The sequence below is a fragment of the Sorex fumeus genome, unplaced genomic scaffold (genome assembly GCF_029834395.1).
Source record: "Sorex fumeus unplaced genomic scaffold, SorFum_2.1 ptg000030l, whole genome shotgun sequence".
Classification (NCBI taxonomy): Eukaryota; Metazoa; Chordata; class Mammalia; order Eulipotyphla; family Soricidae; genus Sorex; species Sorex fumeus.
In genome coordinates, this window is record NW_026606087.1 from 16399408 (window position 1) to 16417818 (window position 18411).

The 18411-nt window shown below is 43.8% G+C and overlaps 1 protein-coding gene across 1 annotated transcript in view; it reads left to right on the top strand.

The window, feature by feature from the left end:
* The first annotated feature begins 255 nt into the window (after positions 1 to 255).
* The window catches only part of RNF121 (ring finger protein 121), a 71623-nt gene continuing 53467 nt past the window's right edge, over positions 256 to 18411 (top strand). Inside the window, exon 1 of the mRNA XM_056116266.1 lies at positions 256 to 375. Coding sequence (XP_055972241.1) covers positions 313 to 375 — 63 coding nt within the window. The 5' untranslated portion in view covers positions 256 to 312. The remainder of the gene's footprint in view (positions 376 to 18411) is intronic.

Consider the following 18411-nt stretch of genomic DNA (forward strand, 5'->3'; position numbering starts at 1 on the left):
TACGGACACCTCTTCTCGGTCCTCCAGAAGGAAGAACTGGTAAAAAGGCTTCCCCCGAGCCTAACACATACCCAGTCTCTCATCTGTCGGGAACTCTTTCCCGCCGAAGCCGGGAAGTGCACGGTAACCATCCCTCCACGACCTTTCAGTGAGTAGAAGGCAGACGGTCTCTTAGCCCCACTCAGGGCTCGGCCGGTCTTGGCGCCCCGCCCCCTTCGCCGGAGCCCGCGCGGCCGATTGGCTGCGGGCGCTTGAGCGGCGGAAGCAGCTGGCTCGCGCGGCGAGCCGGGGGGGAGGGGGAGAGCTGTGAAGATGGCGGCAGTGGTGGAGGTGGAGGTTGGAGGAGGTGCCGCCGGGGAACGGGAGCTGGACGAGGTGAGGAGCGTGGAGCCGAGGAGAGGAGAGACTCGGCACGGAACAGAAGGGCGGGAGCGGCAGGTCGCGGGAGCCCTTGCGGAGCCCGGCTCCTGAGAGAGAAGAAGGAGCCACCTGGGGGGCGGGTGCACCGGGAGGGAATCCGAGGAGCCCTGATTTCGGGGACTCCGAGGCGGTCATGGAGGTACGAGATTCGCCCGGAGGGCGGGAGGCGGAGGCCGGGGTAGGTGGTCGGGGGAGTGCGGAGTTTGAGGTGATGCTTGTGGGTGTGGGGGGTGGTCCTGGGGTGGGACGCCGGGGCTGAGAGGAGCGAGGGCTGGAGGGGTGTGGAAGCGCTGACAGCCCGCGGTGGGAGCCGACTCGGGGGCGGTGGGTGCGGCTGGGCTCGCGGACCCGGGGACCGTGCGCCCGGCTTCCTCGCTTTCAATTATTCATTGATCCTTCCATCCTCGGACTTTGTACGGAACGTCTGCGTCGCGAACTTTTCTTTGGTCACGGTCAATGGCAGGACTCGTGTACCGGCATCCATCCGTTCACGCAGGAAACGACGACCACCGCAGTTTCCCCCCATCCCCCCCCCACCCCCGGTCCCGAGCCCGCGTGCTCGGGACCGAGGACCTCCTTCCTGTCCTCGTAGGGCCCTCGGGTGTCGGGGTGGGAAACGAGCTCCCTTGGAGCACCGCGGGGACCGGCCAGGGTGCGCCGAATCTGCAAGCATGAATGATTTCCTCCTGCTGGACCGAGGGGCCGACGGAGGGTGTATCAGGCCCCGCGGACCTTTCCTCGTAGCCGCTTAATAACTGGTGTATTCAATTGCCAGTGATCCTTGAAGGAATCGTTAGGAGGAAGGAGACACTGAGTGTGAAGGGAAAGGACAGCGCTGAGCAGCAGAGAGCAGGTGAGAAAGGAAAGGGCAAAGAGGCCGAGGCCAAGGTGCGCGCTCACCGCGACCCCCAGCGGGACAGCGCGGAGGAAGGGGATTGTCGGGGTGGGGGGTGGCATCTGAGGGATCAGACTTTTAAACACCCTGGCAGCGGGGGCAGCCCGGTGGGGACCACTGGAGAGGAGGTGCAAAGAAAGCCGATGTGCAGTAGAGAATTGAAGCCTGTTGCTTGGTAGAGGGACTTTCTTGCTTGGACCTGGTTGAGATCTTTAAAGTGTGGGGAGGAAGCTTGAAACTGCCAGGGGATGATGCAGGGAGAAGCAGCACTTTAGGGACCCTCCCTTCTCCCACTTCTCCCCTCACCCCTCCCCCCCCCATCACCTCTAGAGATCAGAGGTGTTTGGGTACCACTTGGCTGATGAGGTGGAGTGACCAGGGGAGAAGTCACCGCCAAGGCTCCTTCCAGCTTTAGGTTTCCGTGATTAAGGTTGACTGCAGTCCTCTGAGCTATACGTGAAAGAGCTTTGTAAATACTGTTCTGAAGTTACTAGATATGACTTGTTAGTCATCCTTTGTGGGAGCCAAATCTCAGGGCTTAAGATAAAGAACTGAAGTTGTGGCAGAGGAGAAATGAACTTAACAATTTTGGTTTTTGGCTGGAGCAATAGTTCAGTGGGTAGGGCGTTTCCTTGCATGCAGCCGACCCGGGTTCGATTCCCAGCATCCCATATGGTCCCCTGAGCACTGCCAGGAGTAATCCCTGAGTGCAGAGCCAGGAATAACCCCTGAGCATCGCCAGGTGTGACCCAAAAAAGCAAAAAAAAAAAAAGTTTTGGTTTTTGTTGCCCCCTCCTTTCCCTTTGTTGTTGGGATGACCAAGAGTTCCTCACACGTGGTTCAGCTGGCCTAAATTATATTTATGCTTCTTAGCTTTCCCTCATTCGAAGAAGATTCTAGAATCCAAAAGCTGCTTCCAGTGTTATGCCTAGAGGCAACTGTGTATGTAACCACTAACATACACAGTAATTCACCCCAGAAACTTGTTACTTGTTTCATTTACTGAGAAGGAATATAATTTGTTGTCTGGAAAATTCTCTATGGAAATTGTGTTCTTTTTGTGTTTGAAAAATAACTCTGAGATCAATCATTCTTTAAAGTTCAGTGTCCCAGTTCACCCCCACCCCTCTAAGCCAGGTCTGATATGATAGACCTTAGTTTCTAAGGAAGTTTTCCACAGAAGTCTCCTCAGCTGTTTCTTAGCAGTTTTAACTAGTGAAAAAAAAAATCTATGCTTTAATTTGTAATTATGGAGAGGGCTACTGTTTTATGCATTGGGAGTTCAAAAATGAGCCAGACAAGATTTTTACAACTGGGACCAGAGTTATAATACAGTGAGCAGGGCATTTGCCTTGCATACAGCCAATTTAGATTCAATCTCTGACATCCTATCTGGTCCCCTGAGAAATACCAGGAGTAACCTCCGAGTATTGCTGGTGTGACCCAAAAAAGATTTTTACAACTATTTATAGGCTAGTAAAGTGACATGTAATTTGCCATTTTTAGTACCAGATGATTAGTACAACAGAAGTGCATAAGTAGTGCAGTGGAACACAAGAAACATGAGTTTGCTGTGGGGGAAGTCAGTGAGAACTTTATGGTACAGGTGGGTTTGAGTCAAAAAACTAATAGTTGAGTTATGAAGAAGCAGTGATTTGCATGTGGCATCTGAAAGCAGCCATCGGTTTATGTTCCATTCCTCTCGGTGCTTTTGTTTAAAAAAAAAATGACTTTCTTGCGTGCTTGAGATAATTCAGTCTTTACAAATTACTTCCGTTGTGGACAGGTGGATGGAAAAGACTTAGGAACAGAACTACAGTAGAAGAGATGTTGTTTATTGAGCCCCCTAACTGTAAACCAGCCTCTATTTGAATTATTTACTTACCCTTAACTTACGCAGTCTCATTTATTACTATAATAGCATGCTGGTGAAGTTTGATGGTATTAGCTCCATGTTACAGCTGAGGGGAACTGAAGTTCGAATGGTTAAATAAATTCCCTGGGGTTTCACTCTTAATGAGTGGGAAAGTGCAGATTCTAACCTGAGTCTTCCTTTGCTTTACTGAGCATTGTGGTTCCATTTTTCAGTTTATTATTTATGCTCTGGGGTAGGTAGTTTATAGTTGATGATCTTCATTATCTCATGTGAAATTTGATACCATTTATTTGATAAGTGATTCAGAAAATTTTTGAATTTTTTGAGTCCCACAGCTGTAAATTTGTGTGTGTGTGTGTTACCTATTTATCATTAAAGAAGCTGAGGCTTAGAGTATTTGCGATATGCTAGGGGCTTGCAATTAAGTGGTATCACTGAGGTTTAAACTTATTCTAGAGTGTTTGTTTCCTCTCAGTTTAAAGACCTAGACTTCAGGCTCTTGTTAGTGAAGTAAACTGTCCGTTTTTTTATGTGCCAAAGCCCCATTTCTGAAACAGGAAGCAGTACTTTTTTCCTTAGCGGGTCAGAGTAGGGGTTAATTAAAGGAATATTGGTTTCTCTATACAGGACCTTTTCTGATAATTTGATTCTGCTGAGTTTCTGGTCATGACTAGTTAGACCAGTGATCAGGGAAAAAGGCTTCGTATTAATCAGGCTCTGATAACCAGCCAGGCTCAGTTCTTTTTTTCATTTTGCCAAGCCACAAGTGCTTCAAGATATCTTAAACTGTAGTACCAAATAGTTAGGAGTTAGGAGTCGTAGAAGCTCACCTACTCCCGGAGCCAGTTAACTCCTCCTTGGAGGAGTAGTTGACCAGTCTCTGAGAGTAACATTGGCACAGAGAACTGACATGGGATCAACCTCAGGTAGAAAGGCACATCAGCCATCCTGGCCAATGCCTGGAATTGTGGAATCTGCATGACCTACTCCCAGTTCTTGTTAATCGTCCCTAATGATGTGATAGAACATGCAGATCAGTGAGTAGTTTCCAGGTCAAGCCAGAGTTAAAAGCAAGTATCCTGGCCTACAAATTATTGTATTATTGTTAATAATACAATATGTGTGAGGAAATACTGCCTCAGACAAGAAGACCTCTACCTTTTCTAGACCCTGTTTGAACTAGGTTAGTAATTTTTGTTGTTTTTGTTTTGGAGCCATACCTGATAGCACCGGGGGCTTATTCCTGACTCTGCTCAAGGATCACTCCTGACTGGCCTCAGGGTGTGGGGGTGGGGTACCGTATGGAATGCTGAGTTGTAGGGAGGGATTAGCTGTCCAAGGCAAGCCCCTTTCCTGCCTTACTGATGCCCTACCCACTGTGCTATTGCCCGACCCCAAGATTGGTGATTTTTATTTGTTTTTGTTTATGGGCCACTCCCAACTGCTCAGGATTTACTCCTGGCTCTGAGCCCAGGGATCACTCCTGATGGGCTAGGGTGTGATCAGGAGGGGTGCTGGTTTGCTGTGTGCAAGGCAAGTTCCCAACCTAGTCCCAAGATTGGTGATTTTTGAACCTTTATTTTGTTGCCTTTTATTTAAACCTGATCTCACTCAGAAGCTTTGTGGAACTTTGTGGAACTTGAAGGGTTTCAGCAGAACCCTTGAGTGTCTCAAGCTACATTCTAAAGATCAGGGGACACTTTATTGCCTACAATATGTTTCTTCAGCTCCTTTGTATTCTGCTACTGTAAGCTTTGATTTTTCTCTCTGTCTTTCTAGACTGTAAGCTATACAGAAGAAGAACCTAGTCTTTGTTCTTGACTTAGCATAATTCCTGGTATACGGCAAATATTTAATAATTGTTGAATATTATTATTATTTAGGGCCATAACTGGCAGTGCTCAGGCATTACTTCTGGCTGGGCTCTGGAGACCTTATGTGGTTCTGGGGATTAAACCTGGGTTGATCGCATGCAATCCAGTGTACTGTTGCTCTGGCCTCATTGAATATTATTTTTAAATAGTAATACTAGCTTTTGTGAATATTTGTGGTATGCCAACTCCTTTGCTTTATAGTACATGCTTTCCTATTGAATGTTTGCAACATCCCTGTGAGAACCGAACTACTTTACTAAATCATTTGTTTCTAGAAGAGAGCGTGAAACCTTTCTCTGGGTTTGGGGTGTTGCGGGGTGGGGGGGCGGTGTTGGGTGGTACAAAAACAAAGCTGGGTCTCAGGTGCAGTTGGGGACTGTTTCACTTGAAGAAGGTAGATTTCCATGGGGGTTCTGGGTGTCTTCTGAAAAGGGAACCACTGAGCTAAATTATGCTACATCATTTTCTGGCCTTACCTTCCTTTCTACATGGTTACTGCCAAGTCTTTGTTGGTGCTGTCCTGGCTGCCTCGAATACCTTCCCATCCTCACTGTGCCTTTCCAGATCTTACTTTTCCATAAAGAAAGACTCCCAAGGGGCTTCAGCTTCTGGGATTTCTCAGATTACTACCTTCTCCTCTGCCTCCTCTTCTCTTCCTGGTTTTATAATATTCTCACAATTTATCAAACTTTTCTGAAGGACCTTCTGTGTGCTGCACACTGTACTCTGCCAAATAATACCAAGATAGTTAAGGTGTGATAATTACTCTCAAGAAATTTGCAGGCTAGCATGGGTTTAAAAAAATGCCCCGGGGGCTGGAGTGATAGCATAGCGGGTAGGGTGTTTGCTTTGCACACAGTCGACCCGGGTTCGATTCCCAGCATCCCATATGGTCCCCATATGGTCTGAGCGCATGAGCCAGGAATAACCCCTGTGCGTTCCTGGGTGTGACCCAAAAAGCAAAAAAAAAAAACCAAAAACCAGCCCCAGATGCTGTGATAGAGGAATCAGTTTTGTGAGTAAATCAAGGAGTGGCAGTGTGTGCATCCTGTCCAACTCATTTAAATCCCTCCAGTCTGTGGAAGTTCCTAGCCTTTGCTCCCTTTGCTCCTTCAAAATGGTAATCACTGTTTTGTTTTTGTTTTCCCTCCTGTGGGTCTTTCCCTGTAGACATTGGATAACTGTTCTTGTTTCCAGGGATTTTTTCTCAGGGGAGTCTTGGTCAAAGACAAGAACTTATTGAGGGATTTTGAGGTATGTGTGATAGAAGTTTGACCCTGGATGTCTAACTTTATATCTTTGAATTTTCTTTCACATTCAGTGAGTAGTGTAGTGTTAGGCAGTGGGGCGGTGGTGGGGGGGGGGTGGGAGGGAGCTGATGGGGTGGGAAGTAGAGTAATAAACGAAAGACCTAGGTTCTAAACTGGGCAGAGCAGGGTTGTTTGATCTCACTGACAGCCAAATGGTAGCTTAAGCTTAGGAGGCTGTGCTGAGCCCTGCCTCAGTAGAAGAGAAATGTAGAGTGCTTACTCTGTGTCAGGTTTTGTGCCTCATTTTGTAGGCATTGTCTAATGTAATTTCACAACCTGAGAAGCTGTGTCTGTTATTTTTTATCTGTATTCTCCAAATGTGGAAACTTGCAACATAGCAAATTAAGTGACTTGTCCAGTCATACAGCTAAGTGGCAGAGCTGGGGTTCAGGTCTGAGACCACTCTAGCAGCTGTGTGCTTAATCCCTCTGGGAAGTTTGACTGTACTTCACATACTTCTCTACCCCAGACACTTTTCTTTTGTATTTCCTTACATTTTAAAAATTGAAATAGTTTAAAAATGAAGTCGCATTTAACATGTTTCAAGTGAGCGTTGTTATAAACATATCTCTATAGTCTATATGTCACTACTTAAAGTACAGCTCTCTCTGTCACCATACAGTTGATCCCTACTACCTGATTTCTGCCCATTCTCCATTCCCCTTCCCTTCTGGTAACTTCTAAATTGGTTTTATAATATAAAAATTTATTAAAACATTTAAATTATTTTTGGGTCTCTTAGCAGTGCTTAGGGAGTCTAGGGCCACTCCTGGCAGTACTTAGCCAGTTGGGCCAGTGGTTCAAACCTAATGCCCAAAGATGTGGAACTGCTCAGTGCTAAGGATCATCAGGGTCACACCTGGCAGTCATTGGTGCCATATGGTGCCCAGGTGTGAACTTGGGTCTCGGCACATCTTCCTAGCCCGAAAATTGAATTTTTGTTCTTTTTTTTCAATTTTGGTTTATGACCCACAAAGGAATGAACTAATATGGTGTTGATATTTCTCTGTTCATAATCTGTATTGTTGAAAATATCGGGATTTTATCTTTTTTCATAGCCAAATGTAATCCATTGTGTATTGGCCCCACAACTTCTTTATCCCTTCATCTATTGATGAGTGTTTAGGTTATTTCCAACTCGTGGCTATTTTATGTGGGCTGCAGCGAATGTTACATCCAACATTTTTGGTGTGTGTGTGTGTGTGTGTGTGTGTGTGTCTCTTTGTTCAGAGGTGATATGTCTGGGGTCATGCTATTTTTTGTCTCTGTCACAAAACTGACTTATAAATCCTTTCCAACTTGGTACTTGGAAGAGAGTATGATTCAGTAAATGTATGATGAAGATGTGAATTTAGGAAAGTCTGACCTCTATATATTCACTTCCTCTGTGAGTTGATAGGTTTGCACTAGAACCAAGCTCCTTAAATTTATTTTCCACTTGCAACCTCATTCACTCAAGAAACTTTTGGGGGCAGTAATCTCCCAGGAGTTGTTCAGAGGGCTGGGAGCCCCTCCAGCTGGAGTGGATATTGTATGGTGGAAGATATAAAGAAATCTTAGTTACATCGTTAAAATACATGAGTATTGTAAATATTCTCTTACTTGGCCAACTAGATCCAGGGCCTGAGGATGGGGTGATGCTCAGGGTCGCCCAGGTGATGCTTAAGGGCCTTCAGGACTGGACATGTTATTGATGCTTGTGAAGTACCAAGAACTTTTTATGTGACCCCGAGTCTATAGGTGTATAAAACACTATGCAAATCAAACACTGATAATATATCATAAATTTAAAGGTTTTTTTTGTGGGGGGAGGGGCTTTGGGCTACACCTGGTGTTGCTAAGGGGTTACTCCTGGCTCTGCACTCAGGAATTATTCCTGGCAGTGCTCAGGGAACCATATGGGATATCTGGGATTAAACCCGGGTCAGCTGCATGCAAGGCAAGCACCCTACCAGCTGTATTTGAAAATATTTCAGTAAGTTCAGTAAGACCATGTGAGTCTGTGCTCATAGTTTCGGAAGGAAAACACTAGAGTACCTTTGAGGCCTCTGGTAGCTATGATGGTCCTGTATTCCAGTGTTTTACAGCAGTGTTCTGTGAGTGTTGTCATGCACTTTCTCAGTAAATGCTGTTTCAGTGTTCCTCCTGTTGGACTGGAGTTCTTACTTTTGGAGCTTCAGCATTTAAGTGCTTCTTTCTCAGTTCCTGTGTCTTTACCTTTCAGAAGCCTGGAGGCACCTGTGCTGCCAGAAAATGCCTCTGGGCAGTAGAGCTCTGTCCCTCTGTGCTGTTTGACCTCAAAACTTACTTCCATGAAAGCCAGCCATGAAGATAATACATCTAGTATCATTCCTCAAGTCCATTTTATTTCCTTTTGTTTTCTCTTCTTGATGGCACCTGTTACCATTTCCACTCCTCAGAGGAAAATCTGTAGGTAAACATAAACTCATTAGTGCCCTATAAAGTGCAGCTTTCCCACAGGGATGCTGAGTGACGCACAGGGAGAAACAGTAGGGAACAGAGAAGCAGTGGACACTGCCCTAGTAAAGTGTGTGCTTCTTTTCATCTCCTTTCTCCTTCCCAGTAGGGTGTTCTCCATACCTGGAAGAAAGCATTCTGTTACCTTACTAAGGCCTCTGGCGACAGTTTGCTCCATAGTATTGAATCTAACCTTATCTGAATCTGTCAGCACTCTGCAGAGCTGTCTTTCCTCCTTTAATCATAACATAATACCTAACTTCTTTAGTGCCAGGTTCTATGCAAGCATTTCACATATCTAGCTATTTTAATTCTGTTTTACCACTATTATTATTTCATATTCCAGATGAGAAAAACTGAGGCACAGTGAAGTAATTTATTTAGGGTTGCCAGCTTCTAAGAGGAGTTGGAATTTGAACTGGACAGAGACTCTGACAGAGACTCCAACACTCAGATCTGCTGAAAAGGCAACTATAGACAATTTGTTTTCTGTTGCTGGTTATGAATAACATATGATGTCACACGGCCGCAGTAGTGGCCGTGCGATTTTGGAATTCTGAAATTTTAACAATTAAATCTGGAGGGATTTCTGCCAAAACTTGCTAGGTTCCGAGATTTGTTCCTGAGTCTCTTGAATCATGGCCGTTAAGCAGCTTGATCAGGAGCCAGAGAGGCTGTTCGTGGGCGGTGACTCGGGTCTCATTGGGGCGGAGAGGAAAGGGCTGACTCCACCCTCATCCGCGAGGCCCCTCATCTCTGCGACGTCTCATCACTGAGTGATTACTCAGTGATGTCTCATCACTGTGGGCCCAATCCTGACTGTCCAGTGACCTCTGGAGGATGGTGGCCACCGAGCCACCAGGGGGGAGCAGGCGGAGGGACAACACCCTTCTCCCCTGGGGTGTTCTGGCACCAGTAACCCATTGGGGGGACCGGATGCATCTCTGCCAAAAGCCTCTGGATTCTGAGATTTGTCTCTGGGATTATGGCTGTTAAGCAGTTTGATCAGGAACCAGAGAGGCCTTGCCTCCAATTATATAGCTGAGCTGAAGGTGGTTTGCATGTATGTCACCCACATACCTAACTTTTGGCTGTTTACTTTCTTGGTAAACTTTGCCCCAAGTTTTCTGGGTCTGGCCAAGGGCACAGCAGCAATTTTGGGTATCTGGAAGTCTGAAGGTGCCATCAGGCTGCTGATGCACTCGCCTCACAGGTACAGATTGACCTGCTGGTGGCACCATACCTCCTAGGAGTTTGGGTTTTTAATTGTAGTTGAAGATTTGTGATGAAGGGCTTTAAGTACTTGAATGACATTGGCTCATAGTTGTATTTTTAAAGAGATCACTGTGGAGACAAATGGAGAAGGGATTACAGAAGCAGGGAAAACTTGCCTTAATCCAAGCAAATAGAACTTCTAGATTTATCTGATGCCAAAGTGCTTGTATTTTTCTGTTGTGTTATACATACAAGGGACAGTACATGTGAAATGCCAGAAGAATAGGGAAATGAGTAAGGAAGGAGGAAGTAAGCATGGAGAGACAGATTGGAGTCAGAGTTAGCCCTGATATATTCACAAAAGCCCACTCTCAGTGCTCTTAGCAGGGGCTTTGTGTAGTTTGAGTAGCTTGTTCTTTCTTTGATTGATAGCATTGAACACCAGATGGTGTTGGGTGACATTGTGACTGACCAGAAGAGGCATGAGATTGAAGGCTTGGACTCAGTTTGTGTGTGATAGTAGAAAAGAAGATCATACTGGAGACATTTCCTGCTGACCTACACCTTCTGGTAGAGCTATCCATGTTCTTCAGTTTTTCCTTCTCCCTATAGCTTCCGTTTGTCCTAGTTGTGTGCTGTGTGAAGTTTGGAGAGTTAGCTATTAGTGGTCATGTTAGTATTTATCTAATGAGGAAGAGTCACAGCTTAGCAGCCAAACAGGAGAGCACCTTGTTCAACTCTCCATCTGTGGTGTGGTTGAGATGTCAACCATCTCTTCTTTGGGTCAAGTTCTCAACTCCTTGAGAAGAGAAGACACTTTCACCCAAGTCTAAATATTATTTACTGATATGGATGAACACAACATGTGACTTTGTAGTATGCTAGAGATTTCTGATTGACAAAGAGAATGAAGGGAGGAGACCAGTTTTCTAAGTTATGGAGCATTTTGATAGCTACTCCTTAGAGTGTTTTGCTGCAGGAATGCTATATTTGGGAGTTTCTTCTTAAATCCTCAGAGAGTGGCAGCTATCCCAGGGGTAACTGGTGGTAACTGGTAGGTAAGTTCAGGTGACTCTCCCACTTCTTTTGCATTCTTCTGCAGCAGCATTCCCATTGTTTGTGCAAAAGAGAATTAAGGGTGTCTCTATGCTGGGGAGATATTACAGGGGTTAAAGCACTTGCCTTGCATAAGGCAAACTCTGATTTCATCCTCAGCACCCACCATATTTAGTTCCCTGAGCACTGCTGGGTATGACCTCCCACCCCCCTACCCCCCAAAAAAGTGTATCTCCGTATTTCCAAAGCATGCACTTCGTTTGTAGTGCTAAGTGTGAACTGTGAGGGGGATGTTCAATGAGTAAAGTGTCACCCTTGTTGTCAAACCAGCTGACATTATATAACATACATCTAACATTTATTGAACACAAGTAGAGTGCCAGATTATGTGCTAGTTCTTTAAAAAACAAAGGTGAGAAAGATTCAGATGGTCCTCAGACCTCTTCAAACTCACTAGAATGCTACATGGGAGAAAATTCTTGAAAATTCTCTGTCTAGTGAGGGATTTGTATTTAGAACACATAAAGACCTCTTATTATTCAATAAGTAAAGGATAACCAATTAAAATTGGGCAAATGTTCTGAATAGACTTTTCTCCAAAGAACATACACAAATAACCATAAGCACATGAAAAGATGTTCAACATCATTTATTACTCATCACAGAAATACAAATCAAAACCACACTGAGATGCTTCACATCTACTAGGATGTTATAATCAAAAAAGACTTAAGTATTATCAAGAATGTAGAGGAATTGAAACTTTCAGTACACTGCGAATGTAAAATGATGCAGCTGCTATGGATAACAGTTTGTCAGTTTCTCAAAAGGCAAGGCACAGAATTACCATATGCCCTCATAATTTACCTGTAGGTATCTATTGTTAGAGTAAGAATACATTCACCCAAAACTCACAAAATATTTATAGCAGTATAATGTTTCATAATCCAAAAGTCAGGGCTTACATATAGCTCAAAGGGCTGGAGCATATGCTTTGTATATGCGAGGCCCAGAGTTTGATCTTTGGTACCACATGTTTGGTCCTCTGAGGTCCATCATGAGTGGCCCTGAGCACTGTCCAGTCTCAGCAGCATATCATCAGGTCTGAGAGCTCTTGGGAGGATTCCCTGAAAACCAAACCAAAACAAAAAGCCCAAAATAGAATAACTCAAAGGTCAGTCTGCTTATAAATGAGTAAATAAATGTACATCCATGTAAGGGGTTATTACTTTGCATGAAAAAGTAGCGAAGGACTGGAAAGATAGTAAGTACAATGGGTAGGACACTTGCCTTGCACACGGCCAACCCAGGTTCCATCCTGGCACCGTGTAAGGGGTTACCCCCCCAACTGAGTGCAGAGTCAGGAACACTACTGGGTGCCCCCCCCCAAAAAAAAAGGGTTTGAAGCATGGTACTTGTTATAAATGCATGGAAAATATTATGCTGTATGCAAAAAGCCGTTCAAAAAGACTGCATTTGTAAGTATATGACTTCTTTTATATGAAAGGTCTAGAAAAGGCAATATATACAGATGTAAGTAGATTAATTGTTGCTTAGGTCTGTGGGTGATATTGAGGAGTCCGCAAATAAACATTTTTTCTTGGAATCATATAAATTATTTGAAATAAGATGGTTGCATGATTCTAAATAAAATCATTGAATTTTCCCACCTAAAATAGATGCTATACCTCATAAAAAGCTTTAAAAAAGACCCTTACTTTCAAGATGATTTAGACTCTAGTGCAGGAAGCATGCTGAGAAACAAGTAGAAAAAGTAATAATGTGGGCCTGGGTAGATAGCTCAAAGAGCTTGTGTGCATGCTTTGCATATTGGAGCCCTTGGTTTGTTCCTCAGTACCCCTCAATCCCTTGAGCCCTGCTGGAAGTGGTCCTTTAGCACTGCTTTATACACATACCTTTATACACAAATTGCAAATTTCTGTGGACGAACAGAAGAGGAAGAGAATTATTCTACTGAGATCTACTAGACTAGACTCCTTGAGACTGAGAGCTGTTTTTATTATTTATCCCCAGTGTAGAAATTAACGTGACCCATTATTATTCAGTGGTATATGAATGAATAAAATAGGGAATGTCTCAAAAGAGGTGGTATTTGAGAGACTGGGTAGAGCCTTGCATGTGTTAGAGTCTGGATTCGATCCCTGGCACTGAAAAAAAAGTTATTTGAATGACATCCTAAGGAAAACAGAAGTGAACTAGATGGTGGAGTTAAAGAAAGAATTATAGGGTGAGAATATAACAACAGCAAAAGCAGCAAGGACTGAAGGGAAAGGAAGGGCATCTGCATGACTGGACTATAAGTCATCCGGTAGAGAGTGGTGAGTTAAGTTGCTGATTGGACCAGATTAGGAAGCCCCTTGTGTGTCATATAGAGGAGTTTGGACTTTAGTCTGAAGGCAATAATAGCAAGGTATCAAAGTGTGTTAAAGTGGAGATGCCGATGAAGTCAGAGGTTTCTTTTCTGAAGATCACTGTGGAATCTGTTCTGGCAATAGTAGAGTCAGAGAGGGAGAGGGAGGGGGAGGGGGAGGGGGAGGGGGAGGAGAGGGAGAGGGAGAGATCACCAAAGCAGCCTGGGAAAGAGTAAGGGACAAAAACAAAGAAAGTTACGATGAGAAATTCAGGAGGGATTTCAGAGATGGGTAGATGGAATCAGCACACTGACTTTCCAGTCTATAAACAAATTAACGGGGGTGGGGGGGTGGGGGAGAAGAAAAGGAGTTTAGGGGCCTGGAATGAAGGTAGGTTGCTTGCCTTGCTTGCAGCTGACATGGCATCCCATATGGTCCCCTGAGCATTACCAGGAATGATTCCTGAGTGCAGAGCCGGGAATAACCCTGAACATCACTGGGTATGTCCCTAAAACAAAAACAAAAGAAGTTAAGAGTTCATAGAAAGGATAGAATCCTTTTTTTCTGAAGGGGTTCTGGAGGAACTGACATCTGTGTTTGGTCTTTTTTTTTTTTTTAAATGTGTCTGTAGTCAGAAGGAAAGGGATAGATACTGAATGATCTCTCATAGGTTAAACATACACAGCAAGGTAGCAGCAAAGGATGACCAAAAAGAGAGCTGATTCCACAAAACAGTTGGAGGTGGGTTTGGGAAGGAAGTGGGTACATTGCTCATGAGTGTGCTCTTGGAGTTTTATGCAAAGGAAGCCATCATTAACAATTTTGTAGATCACAGAACCTCAACCAATCAAAAAAAAGTTAATTTTTGTGTGTGTATCACAAGGGATTGAACTCAGACCTCACATTAGGTGGTCTTCTACTGAGTTGTATTCTGATCTTGGGTTAGGTCTTTAAGGATGGACAGAAAAGTATAGATTAGGAAGCTGGAGTATAAATAGGAAAGGGTGAAAGAGGAGGACCAGATGAGGAAGGGAAATAAACTGAGAAATAGGAATTTGATGGAGATGATGGGAAAGAAGTTGAAGAAACATTTTTTTAAAAACCTGGGGGGAAAATGAAATTGAAGAAACAAGCAGCAAACTTTAGGTGCTACAAAATTCGATAACTTTTTGAATGGGAGTAAAGTCTTTACTTTGAAACAGTATTTGAAAAGCTTGATTAAAAGAGCTTTTCGAGGGGCTGGAGTTATGATAGTACAGCGGGTAGGGCATTTGCCTTGCATGCACCGACCCAGCTTCAATCCTTTGTATCCTATATGGTCCCCCAAGCACTACCAGGAATGGTTCCTGAGTACAGAGCTAGGAGTGACCCCTGCTGGTTGCTGAGTGTGGCCCAAAACAAACAAACAAAAATCTTTTCTCGGGAGATCACAAGGCAGGTAAGGCACTTGCTTTGCACACAGCTGACCAGAGTTTAATCCTGGTATCCCATAGGGTCCCCTGAGCACTGTCAGGAGAGATTCCTGAGAACTGCCAGGTGTGGCCTAAAAACCAGAAAAAAGCAAAAACAAAACAGAAACCAAAACCATTTTCCGGCTCCATTTGCCTAGGTATGCACTTCTTTGGAAGTTGTAAGAGGGGTTGGGGTAAAGAGCAGACAGCAGCTGTAGCAGTTTTAAAACCATCATGTACCTACATTTTACTGTCCAAAGTGTGCTGCCCTTGTTAGAACTTAAAGTTTTACCAAATGTTTCTAATATCTACGTGATGTGTGATATCTGAAAGATAAGGTAGCTCCACTTTGATTTATTGACTTTGAATTCTTGGCAAGGCTAAGGAGTTAGAGAAGATTGTAAATGAGAGGAGAATGGAGTGATAAATATGGGTAACCTGTGAACATTTGGACTTTGCTTGTTAATCAACCTGCAGACCACAGTAACTGTCCCCAAGAGATAGACTGCTTGCTGTACTGTGTTCCTATCAGCTTCCGTAGTTGCTAATCTTTCCTTTCTCTGAACGTACACAATGTTTGGATGTCACTGGTTACATTATATTTTATTAAGTGATGTATAATTGTTCATTTTCTCCATCAAAGCAAAGGTTGGGCTTACTCAATCTGATGTTCAGTGTAAAAAAAAAAGTCTATATATGCATGGTTGATTAGTCACTAATATGGTAGGATCCCCTGTGAAAACCAGGCTGTGCTGCTATATTGAATTCCAGAGTTCAGGGCCTTTTTGCCTTAGTAATTACTTGCAGCCAGGACAAGGGACTGTCATGGATTGAATGTTCCTGATTCACATTTCTGATAGTCACTTGGTATTTTTTCTTGATTTTATTTGGTGGCATCCAGTTATGTCACTTCTCACCTCCCTGAAGGCATTTCATTTTTCCTTCTGTGGTAACTAAGGAAACTGGCAGTTTAGAAGGCCAAAATACTATAACTGACTTTAAAGTTTTTGACTGAGACAGATTTGGTGTGAATTATCACTGTATTTTAGCTTTAAGGGATGTTAAAAAAAATCACCAAAGCAAACCCTCCCATTTTATATATAGGGAAACTGAGGCATGCTGAGAAGTGCCCTATTTGTTGACATATAGGAAGGAAATAATTGTGCCAGATGAAGTTCTGCAACTATTTTTCTCTTCACTGAGAATAGTTGTTGCCCTAAAGCCTTGGTATGAAAAGTGGGAATGAGATAAAACTCAAGGAAATAAGACATTAAACATGGCTAGGTTTCCCTGTTTTTCTTGCCTACCATGTTGTCTTGTTGGAAACCTTTTGGGGAGACCAGAGTGACTATATAGCTATAAAATAGTCCCCCTTCCTGGCTTTATTTTTCTTCAAAAAACTTGCTCGAAGGTAAAGGCCCTCTCGTTGATCATCGATTTGCTTGAGCGGGCCCAGTAACGTCTCCATTGGAGACTTTGTTGTTACTGTGTCTGGCATATCAAATATGTCACGGGGAGCTTGCCAGGCTCTGTCATGCGGGCGAGATACTCTTGGTAGCTTGCCGGGCTCTCAAAAAACTTATCAGAAATTATTTCATATGCAGTATAAGCTTAATTACATATTTATTTCCTGGCATTTGCATTAGAAGATAAATTTTATAGGGTAAGAGACTTGTTTTATGCCTGTCTTATGATTGAATGAATACATGAACAAGAAATAGTTTTTTGTTCCCTTCGAGATGCCAGGCACAAACTTCCATGACTTTGGCATTTGTTTATATAGGTCAGCGATATGTCTGGTTTTGTTTGAGTTGGATTATTATTGACTGTATCTAAACTTTTTGAGCACAAAATGCACATTTTTGTCAAAATGATTGCCCAGTGACTTTGTAAGTCATATAGGATTGTTCATATTGGTATAGCAAGGTTTCTTTTATTCATGGATTTAGACAGTGGTTATAGTGTGAAACCAAACGTCATGTTGTTTGATCCAGTAGGCCCAGTAGATACTCTGAGAAGCCACAGAGCAAAAGTGACGTGGCAGCTGGAGAGAGCAGTTGGTCCATAGCTTGGGGATGACAGAACTGCTTATCCCTGACTTAGCCATTAGGCACAGAAGGCACAGTGCTCAAAAATTCCAGAAATGTCTAGGTTTTTTTTTTTTTTGTGGGGATGAGGGGTGAGTGTTGGGGGTAGATTTTCCCAGTGGTGTTCAGACCTTGGGGGCTACATTTAGCTACTCTTGGATGGCAGCATGGCCTGATAGTTCAGTGCTATTCAGGCCTGGCCATGCTGAGGACCTCCAGATACATCTAGAGGCCTCAGTGCATGTATAGTATGTATACATGCCTTTGAGCTATCTTCATGGTTTCTAATTTCTCTTAATCTGAAGACAGACTTAGATATATTCTGTCTTGGATCATACTTTTTTATTTATTTTACTTTTTTTACATTTTTGGCTACACCTAGTGATGCACTGGCTCTGCACTCAGGAATCACTCATGGTGGTGCCCCATGGGTATCATATGGGATGCCACAGATTGAACCAGGGTCATCTGTGTGCAAGGCAAGTGCCTTACACATTGTACTATCTCTCTGGTCATAGTATAAAAAATACTTAGAATTTTTTTAGGGCCAGAGAGGTAGCTCAATTGGCATGAGCACAAGCTTTGCAGGCAGGATGTCCTGATGTGATCCCCAGCAGTACATGGTTCCCTGAACACAAATGGATGTGATTCTAAAAACCGAAAGAAAAAATAATTTTTGTTTTAAAAGGAGAAAGTGTCCCACACAGACAAAAGTACCTAAGGTTCATGGAAACATAATTTGACCATTTGAGACCCTGAGTTTGATCTCTCACTAAGGTTGTGGGCCTCACTTCATTTATTCTTCCTTATTCTAGTAGTTGTGATCTTCTTTTATGTTTGCATGTGCTTTCTTTAAAATGGAAGCAGTTGTATTCTTTGGACTGAACAAATTCATGCCTTTAGAACAACCTAATTTTCAGTTTTTCAACAGCAGGGGCAAAGTTGGTTCATCTCTATCTCCATGACTAATCCAAGGCCCATGCACTTAGGGGCCAGAGCAATAATATAGAGGGTAGGGCACTTGCCTAGTGCTCGGCCTTCCGAGGTTCAATTGCCAGGACACCATATGATCTCCTGAACCCTGCCAGGAGAAGAACCAGGAATAAATCCTTAGCACTGACCAGTGTGGCTCTAAACAATATAATAATAAGCACTGTAGGACTGTCCTCCCCTTGTTCATCGATTTGCTGGAGCGGGTACCAGTAACATCTCCATTGTGAGACTTGTTAACTGTTTTTGGCATATCGAATATGCCACAGAGAGCTTCTTGCCGGGCTCTCAGAGAGATGGAGGAATCGAACCCGGGTCGGCTGTGTGCAAGGCAAATGCCCTACCCGCTGTGCGGTTGCTCCAGCCCATAATAATCACTGTCACTGT